Source organism: Hevea brasiliensis, chromosome 3 (genome assembly GCF_030052815.1).
Source record: "Hevea brasiliensis isolate MT/VB/25A 57/8 chromosome 3, ASM3005281v1, whole genome shotgun sequence".
Lineage (NCBI taxonomy): Eukaryota > Viridiplantae > Streptophyta > Magnoliopsida > Malpighiales > Euphorbiaceae > Hevea > Hevea brasiliensis.
The window spans coordinates 84,373,735-84,383,684 of record NC_079495.1 but is presented as its reverse complement, the minus strand read 5'-3'; the positions used below and the strand labels follow the sequence as shown (position 1 = coordinate 84,383,684).

The 9,950-nt window shown below is 30.8% G+C and overlaps 1 protein-coding gene across 4 annotated transcripts; it reads right to left on the bottom strand.

Moving 5' to 3' along the window:
• Positions 1-4,339: 4,339 nt before the first annotated feature.
• On the bottom strand, positions 4,340-9,630 carry LOC110658277 (heterogeneous nuclear ribonucleoprotein 1). Of its 4 annotated transcripts, none has more exons than XM_021815824.2 (5): positions 9,121-9,630; positions 8,635-8,858; positions 6,262-7,468; positions 4,876-4,925; positions 4,340-4,770 (listed from the first exon to the last, which is right to left on the bottom strand). In XM_021815824.2, exons 2-4 carry the CDS (start codon positions 8,854-8,856, stop codon positions 4,912-4,914), a joined length of 1,443 nt encoding a protein of 480 aa, XP_021671516.1. In that variant the 5' UTR covers positions 8,857-8,858; positions 9,121-9,630; the 3' UTR covers positions 4,340-4,770; positions 4,876-4,911. The 4 variants fall into 4 exon arrangements, with proteins under 4 accessions (XP_021671516.1, XP_021671517.1, XP_021671515.1 ...); XM_021815825.2 differs by having other exon boundaries at positions 4,880-4,925; XM_021815823.2 differs by having other exon boundaries at positions 4,340-4,925; positions 9,158-9,630.
• Between the last annotated feature and the right edge of the window lie 320 nt (positions 9,631-9,950).

Below are 9,950 nucleotides of genomic sequence, written 5' to 3'. Positions count from 1 at the left end.
TAGAAAATTCCATAAATATAAAGTACAATTTATGGAAATTTTTCAGGACATTACATTAACAATTCCAATTAATCATTTAACAAACGAATTCTTGGAACTGTTACAAATAATTCAAAGCAATCGCACTACTACTTAGTTTTTACTTCACTCTTCACTCACCTAAGCCAAGTGCACCAGTTTTCTTGTTTACCCTTTCTACTGAACAAAATGCACAATTTCACTGACTCTTGTCCTAAACAACACCACACCATCTCAAGCTTCATTGTCTTTGCTCTAATCACTTGGTCACTAGAAAAATTGTCTAATAACTAAATTTTCTTCCTTGATCTCAATAATTAATGTGAACTCTACCAAAACCTTCTTTTGCTAGTTTTAATAGATTAAGGCTTCGTTTGTATCATAAAAAATATTTTCCTGTATTTTCAAGTATTAAGGGCACTTAAAAAATTAATTAACAAAAAAAATTTTTTTATCAATGAGAAAACTAAATTATTTTTTAAAAAAAATGACTCTCTATTTTAAAAAAAGAAAGTCATTTTTCATTTTTTAAATTTTGATAATCTCATTCAAATATAAAACACTTATACATACATAACATAAAACACATACGATTAATTTAACATTACAACTAAATAATGAAAAATATTTTTTTATATACAAATTATTTTTTCACGAAATAAATAGAACCTAAAAATGCTCGACTGAACAGTTAGAATCAAATTTCAGCTTTTAAGCTTTGAATTGATAACTTAAGAATACTTGGTAAAACATAAATTTTAAATTGTTCGTAAATAAGAACGAATTTAATAACTTTTAAATTAAATAATTATTATAAAATTTGTGTAAGATCAACACATTTAATTTTAAAATTTTACTATATGACCTTATTTAATTTTTTCTTCTATTCACGTTCCTCTTATTGCTAGAATTATAAAAAAAAAAATTCCTACCATCTTCAAGAGTTCTATAACATATTTTATACCTATAAGTTATTGATAAAATGTTGTTTTATTTAATTCTAAAATTAAATTATATTATAATATGATTGAAATATATTTTGATAATATTATAGTAAGAAAATCGAATTAATATAATTTATTATTAATAAAGTAATTATTTTAATAACAAATGTGTTTATAAATCATTTTTTATTAAATATATAAATTACTTTCTAATTACTTATAAATATTTTTATTAAATGATTAATTACTTAAATTTTTAAATATGTATATATAACTTAAATTAGTTGATGGACACTAATCACTTATAAGATAATTTGCATCAATTAGGCCAAAACATACAGACAGGCAATGGATAGACAAGATAGGCAAATGTGGGCACTCCTGGACGTCGAAATTGAGGACCTCATTTTGTTGCGCAACATTTATAGCCCAATAATTTGATTCCAGCAACTATTCTTTTGCCAGAAGAGCTTGTAACGAGGCAGCCCATAACTTGGCTAAACAAGCCCATAAAAAGAATATTTTAATGACTTTATCAGAAAAGTTGGAGGTCACACTTTAATTTTTAAAAAGATAAATTTGTTAACTTATAACTAAGTCCTTAAGAAATAACAAAATTTATAAATTAATATTTTATATAAGTTTGATAATAATTTAATCTTTAAATTTTATTTTCATTAAAAATTTAGTTTTCATATTTTATTTTTTTAATAAATTGATTATCAAAATTTACTAATTATAATAACAAACTTATTAATAAAATAAAATGTAAAGACTAATTTATTAATAAAAAAAATTAAGACCAGGAGGTGATCCCAACATATAAAAAAGAGAAATTTTTTTTGAATTCTCTAGACAACGTATGGTTGTTTTCTCCGAGTAATGTCTACGCATTCGGTTTAGTGGGTCCAACGCCGGAAAAAGTTGGGAAAGATGTTAAGCATGGAAGACAATTAGTTAGTGGGAAAAAAAATTTTGAAATTTCCATTTGTGGGAGTTGAGGGACTGGCAGTGCCACCAAAACCCATGGCCATGAAAATGACTCAAACCTCTAATTGGACATTTCTATTATAAACGTTTGGATAAGAAGTCAAAATGACCACACACTTTTGCAAACTCACATCACCATATGCTACGAGCAACTTCTATGTTTCTGTGGGGCATATGAATACTGGAATGTGGTTTCGGCTTCTTTCAAGGAATTACCATAAAAGGTGATAATGATCCAATCTAATCCATAAAATCATACTCCCAACTTACTGTCCATTGTCCAATGTGATTTTCTATTATTATTATTGTTATTATTATGCCAACTTGCAGTAATACTTCAAATGTTTTCAATTTTTTAATTTAAATATTTAAATCTTGATATAATTATTTAAAATGTCAAAATTTATTGAAATTTATTTGAAATTTTAGAATAAATTTAAAAGTAATGTGTCTAATATGTTTTGGCTATTAATGTCGATCCGCTTTTCACATCACTTAAAAGCCATGATTTATCCCTTCCTTCTACCACACTCCCGCCTTATTTTCTCTCTAATGGGTTACACCCTCTCTCTCTATTCCCTTCTTCCTCTCTCCCCAGCACAACCCCCCCAACCCCCAAAAAAAAAGCATTTTTTAACCATAAATTTTAAATATTTTTATGCATTTTAAATTGAAGAATTTAAATTTAATTTAAGAAAAAATAAAAAAAAGCCATATAATTTTATGATTTAACACATAAGAATCGTAATTTGATATTTACTTCGTATTTTTTCTCAATTAATAAATGTTATGATTCCTACTATTTATTAATAAAAAATGCCGCATTTCTTACCAAGTTAAATTGGACACACTTTTTTCCAATTAATTTTAACATTTAAATAAAATTTTTACGATTTTCAAAATTCTGAACAATTAATCAAGAATTAAACGTCTATTCTATAATACGAAAAAAGTAAAAACATTTAAATTATTATTATTATTACCATTTGTTTTCAATTTTGTATCATTTTTAGCTAATATTATTAAAATCATAATCAAATTATTACTCTCAATACTGTACTATAAGAATTAAAAATTACCATCAACCAAAACTATACAGTTTTAAAATTATCCCTGCAGAAAATCCTTGTGGGACAAAAAAAAAAATAATAATAATACATCTCCACTCTTCACCATTCACTAATTCATTAGTGGGTTATTTTCTATTACAACACTCATGGTTAATTCATTCATTCCATTGACAACTCTCAAAAACCCTAAATCACTGATTATTAAAAAAAAAGGTTTTAATTATCCTTTTCTCCTTATTATTTTCACCACTAATTTATCACATTTTTGTACATAAATATTTGATTCCCTACATTAGATATGACTAAATCAATTTTTCTGACACTTTCTCATTTCATCCCTAATTGGTGCTAGGTGCTCTACTTACACTCTTTAGCAGATTTGATTATTCTTAATATTATCCATCAACATAATAGTAAACATCTATTTTAACATAAGCATCTTTGCCACACTTGTGTAGATATGTCATATCTTGTGCGCCTAACATTTACTCCATACAATATAACTAACCTAACCACAATAGAAATTACCTTCTACCTTATTAGGGATATTAAGGTCGCATAATACACTCATTCCACTTCTTCATTTGATCCATCTTATTTTGATTCTAAAAGTTACATCTCCATCTATTATTCCATTCTACGAGCCATTCTACGAGATCGAAATTCACAAAGCATATATTTCATCTTACTTTCACTTAACCTAAAACCATTATTTTCAAAAGTCCTCTAAAACTTACTTTTGATTAACTCTTTCACTAATTTCATCTCGTAATGTTTTGATTTAACTCTTTCACTAGTTTCATGAACTAAGACAACATCACCTACTATGAATAACATGCACCTTGAGACATCATCTTGAAAAATGACTCTTTTAACTCTTCTATAACCAAGGCAAACAAATACGAACTTCAACCCGATCCTCAATGTAAAACACTGTTATGGGAAACTTGTTCGTATCTTTTCCTACTGCTCTTACAATTATAATTGTTCCTTCATACATATCCTTAATGACATCTATATATTTGAGATAGATTCCTTTCTTTAACACCCATCAAAAAACCTTCCTTGGTACTCTTATCATTTCCCTTTCCTAAATCAATGAATGAATACCATGTGAAGACCATTCTTCCTCTTCCAATAAATTTCCATTGATCTTCTTAATAGAAAAATAAGTAAAAAGCCAAAAGAAAAGACCTGGGTTCAACCAGAATATTACAATGAAATGTGAAGTATAAATATTTCAAGAGTGCATCAATAATGAGAAGGAAAGATGAAAAAGAAAAAAATCAGTGAGAAATAAAGAATAGATGCTCTACATGGCCAATGAACATGAATCATTATATAACAGCTTGTTATTTGGTTATTCTTATGGAGACTGGATGATAATCCCTCAAGAGTTTTAACACTAGTAAATCAAACAAACATCTTTTACAATCTACTGAAAAGAAAAAACTAACAAAGGAAATTATAGCAAAAACAACATGCTTGACAAGAACCAGCAATTCGCTGGATATCACAGAAAAGAAGAAAAAAAAACCCATATAGTGGGAGGAAATTATAAAAAAAAAAAAAAAAAAAAGTTCATTCTTTTGTGTATCACTGTGTCACCAAAGATGCATGATACAGTAATTCTGCGTATACCCAGCAATCTGATTTTACATCTTAATCAAATTCCAATAAAGAAAAACCTATACCATAAAAACCTCAAAGCTCAAACCTTACACAGAATTCCTTGTGACCGCACTCTACTGTAAATTCATCAAAACAGCAAACCGATTAGCTCTAATCAAGTTCTCATATAAACACCTGGGCAATGAAAGTGTACAAAATTCACTCAATCAGATATACTTCACCTACAATAACCTCTTGACATTCACATCATAATCATCCTAAGCAGCAATGCCTGAAAAAAACAATATCAACAGAATTTAAAATTGTCAGAAAAACAATAAATTAGAATAGCATGTTAATTACACAAAACATATTTAATTAACTTTACATTGCATTTGGGAGATTTGGATAGATATTACAAGGATTTTCTTTACTGATTAGATTCATGAATCTTAGACATGGTTCATGATTGTGAGCCTATTTTGAGTGTAAATTCAAAATAGTTGAGTGAAATTTCAAATCCACCTCAAATAGGTTCTCATCAATATTAATGAATTTAGTCAATTAAAGCATGTGCTAACTTTCATTCACACTATTGAAACTAAAATCATATTCATACCCAATTCCCCTTATTTGAAATTTTTCCACACAAACAGAATGTTAGTTAAATGTTTCAAAATGACAGCAATAAACAATGAATATATGGGGGCTCCGCGAGTCTCCATTGGTAACTTGCAGATGATAATTAGAATACACACACATGCCATCCATTTTGAAGTCCTATAAGCGTAGATGGCATTTGGTCCATAGACACATTCATCTAACCCCTAATTTACTAAATTTCAAGAGAAATAAGAAAAACAAAAAATAATAATAAAAAAAACAGGTCATTAATTGAAAATTAACATGCAGGGTAGGTCAGATAACGTTGAGTCGCCATATCCCTATAAGACAAAATAATAATAATAATAATAATAATAATAATAATAATAATAATAATAATAATAATAATAATGCTATTCTTCAGGAAAGAATGGATGAAGTGGAGTTAAAAAAAAATAAGAAAAAAAAAGAAAAAAGATCTAATAAAGAACATACCCAACGAATGAGGCCCCCTGCTTCATGTGGGTCAGGAAACAAGTGAATAAGGAGTCTATTAGTCAAAAATCTCTTGTACAGTTCTATACTACAAGCCAACTACCATGCATGGCTAAGCAATTGTAAACCATGAACACTACTAAGTCTCTAAGGGATACTCAGTTTCACGAGTCAAACTGTAACAACTGATAGTGCAGCAAGCAAAAGAATGCTATATTTTAAAACCCAAATAATTAGTTAGCAATGGTCAATTAGCAAACCAGTAATCCAACATAAAGGTCAAAGAGCACACAATTGAACTACTACTATAATTACCAGAAAAAAAAGGGTAAGCTCAAATGTCTTTTCTTGATATGCTTATTATGCAAATGAATGGACTACAAACAAAATTGCTGAATCAACGGTGTTATACACTTGGCCATAACATTGGAGTTAAATATGAAAGAATTCCAACAGAAAATATAGTGCAAGATGCTTATGTGTACAAGTCGACAGAAGTTGAAAAGAATGAAAAGAGAGGGCAAAATTACCTCTATTTGCTTGTCTATTGGTAACACTATAACCACCACCATAACCAGCAGAGTTTTTAGTCACAGCATCTGTAGCTGCATTTCCAAGCCCAAAATCAAATGAGCCAGAACCCTCTAGCTCTAAAGGAAAAGATGGCCATGCAGAATCCCTGTACAAGGGGCCATTATCATAAATGTCTGCATAAGGCCCACCATAATCATCTTGTGATGCAGCATGAGATGAAAATGGCACAATACTTGCCCCACTATTTCTTCCATATCCTACCCCTCCAAGACCAACACTGAAATCTCCACTATTGTAGCTAAGATTGCCACTGCTATAGGCAGAGCCAGCACTGCCACCTTGTCCCGAATTAGCTGAGGAATCCCAGAGTCCTCCAACACTGCCAAAAGAACCGATTCTTGAATTCCCAGTTCCAGTGCCCATAAAAGTACTAGACTTTGTGGAGTTTGAAGCATGATTAATACTTCCATTGCTCCACAAAGTTCGAGCTGTTGAATTTAAGGCAGAACTATTTCCACCATTGACTCCGTTGTATCCAATAGGGCTATCAAACCTTCCTGAAATTCCACTATATGAAGGACTCAATCTCCCATAGCCAAGGTTAGAACTTAGGTTGGAATTTCCCCCATAACTAGGAGTCAACCTCTGGTCAAAATGCAGCCCCATCCCAAAACCAGGACCAAATGGAGAAAAGTTATTCCGACCAGCAGTAACAGGACTAAACCTACCATCCATTCTAACACCAAGTCCTCCAGTAGAACTTGGATTGTATCCCTGAGTCTGAGTGTAACCATTCAGGAAGCTACCAACTCTACTTGCACCAAAATTATACCCACTTAACTGGCTCCGAGTTGGTCCTGGTGATAATTCTTTGGGGACAGCCCGTTTGACCTCAACCATTTTACCATTGAGTTCATGAAAGGTTTTGTGCAACACTTTATCGACTGTTTCCTCTGAATCATAAGTAATAAAACCAAAACCTCTTGGCCTTTGAGTGTTGTGGTCATACATAACCACAACATCTGTAATTATCCCATACTGCTCAAAGTACTTCTTAAAGTCTGTCTCTGTGACAGTAGATGCTAAACCTCCTACAAATATCTTCTTTGTACGAGCTAGACCAGGTGAACAATGTATGCTGCTGCTGCCGTTTCTATTCAGAATGTTTTGTTCCTCCCTAGGAACTGCCTTCTTTGCTTCAACCTGAAAATCAAAAGATTAATAGTGAAAATTCTACACCATATTCTATGTTTAGCAATAATCTAAAGTTTCCATCTTCTTAAATTATAATGCAAGTAAGAATCAAATAAGACCTATGAAGTAAGTGAAATAACCAAAAAGTGAGCATATATCCTGAAAATTGAGAAACTGGATCGAACTTCTTTCTAGTCAGCCTTTTCCTCATGATTATTACAGTAATTTTTCATTAATCAGGATTACAGAGCTGAATGGTAATGTAGCTTAAGCTTATATGAGAAGTGAGAGAGGATTAATGCCTTTCATATTTTATAATAAATTTATCAATGACGTTTAACATGAACCAGGTGGACTACTTTCTGATTAAGACTTAGTTAAAGTTGAAATTTATCATTCATGCTGCATATGCCACATATACTAGTAAAAGGCATCATACTGAGCGATCCATGAACCAGATACCATTTAGTGTTTTATCTCTCAAGAAAATAAAAGACCAGCCAATCAAAATTATTGTATCCAAAGCCATATCTGATGAACATTTCCTTATCTAGAAGTTGTCGAGTTCCCATTCATCCCCTTAATTTTCAAACAGAATTAATTGTAGTTGCCCTTAGCATCACTCTACTGAATGAGATCAGTCTTTTTCATTGATATTTAACTAAACCTTCCAATTGAATTGACTCATGAGGAAGCCACTTTGAACATCATTTAGCACAGTTTGTTTCCTTCTTAAACAAAATCCGTTTTCTAAAAATAGAATTTGTTCTATTGTTGAAATTCTGATTTCTGGTTGGTGTTCGGAGTTGCCAAATTACTAACTTTGATATTGATAATCCTATGATTAGTTGCTGCATCTCAGAAATTATACCTTGCTGAAGACTGTTGAGTATATATGTTTTTCAGTAATTTGAATTGTCCAATAGTGACATGTAGCCAATACAATACCTCCACCAACCCACAAGGAAAAGAAAATGATTGAATTGATTGATAACTAACAGAGGAGCACCAATTATCTGTAGTTGTCATCTCATATTATTCCACCATCATATTATTGTTCACCAAAATTTATTTTTCAAATAAGCCTCTGCCTACAAGTAAAATAATTGGAATAGAAGCAAAAGCAGGGAAACTAACATTGATCCAAATACAAATTCGTGAACATCAAAACTTACATTTCTACCGTCTATGAGATGTTTTTCCATCACAACTCTTTCAGCAACAGACGGGTCTGCAAAAACAACAAAACCAAAGCCACGGGCACGACCAGTTGCCCGATCCTTCATTATCACAGCCTCCAAGACTTCGCCAAATGCCTGGAAATACTGCCTAAGACGGTCTTCATTTGTGTCCCAAGAAATCCCACCAATAAATAGCTTTCCAAGCTCCATTTCCATTTCTGCAAACAGATCACATCAAGCAAATCACAAAAAAAGCAAAAACAAAAGGAATAGAAACATAAAAACAAACATATGGCCAAAGAATAAAACATTTCTAGTAGTGTGCCAACCAAACACCAGATCTAAATTGCAAACAGAGAATTGGATGCAAGCAGAATAAGGACAGCCCAATATTTAATGACATAGAATATAATATTATGTTTATAAAAACAATCAGATACGTAATATCAAAATGTCGATTAAACAAAAAGAACAACAAACCTCGTCAAAAGAAATACAACAAAGCTTGGATATTTACAGGTATTTACGAAATGGGTAATCTTGGATTCAATCCAAAAGCATAAAAGACCTTTAAACGATCAAATATGGATCAACGCGATCCAGGATTCCTTAAGGAACAACGAGAAGAAGATCAAAATTGACCAAGGAATGATTACAGGATCCAAAACCCAGAAGTTATGTAACAGAAAATCGAAAAGTGAAGCTTTTTTAATGGAAATTTTGCCAAAGAAAAGAAAAACTGAGAGAATCTAAGATCTGAGAGGAGGCATAACAAGAAGAGAGGGCGAGAAAGGCCCTCTTTTTCTGCTCTCTCCCTCTCTTTGTCTCTCTGTAATTACTATGAATGATTCAATTAGATATATTTATAATGATATTAAGATATTATGTATCAGAGAAGGAGAGATAAAGAGAGATGTTACAGAGAAGAAAGAAATGGGCTTGCAACAAATGTGAGCATATTTATATATATAGCAAGAGAGAGACAGAAAGAGGCTTGGCTATCCTCTCGTGTAAGAATAACAAAGTTACAATGAGAGACGATGGAAGGTGGTGACTTTGCAAGTTTTTTTTTTTTTTAAATGAAAAATAAATTTAAATACCACTTTTATTTTTAATTTTTTATTTTTAAATATGATTTTTTTTATTTTTGAAGTCCTCACCTTTTTAATAATTATTTTTTTATTATTTATATTTTCTGATTATAATGTGATTCAGCAAAATAAAAATTACAATTACATATACACCCTAAAAAAATAAAAATCCAGATAACTATGCTTCACACTAATTTATTTTCAAAAATTATCAATAAA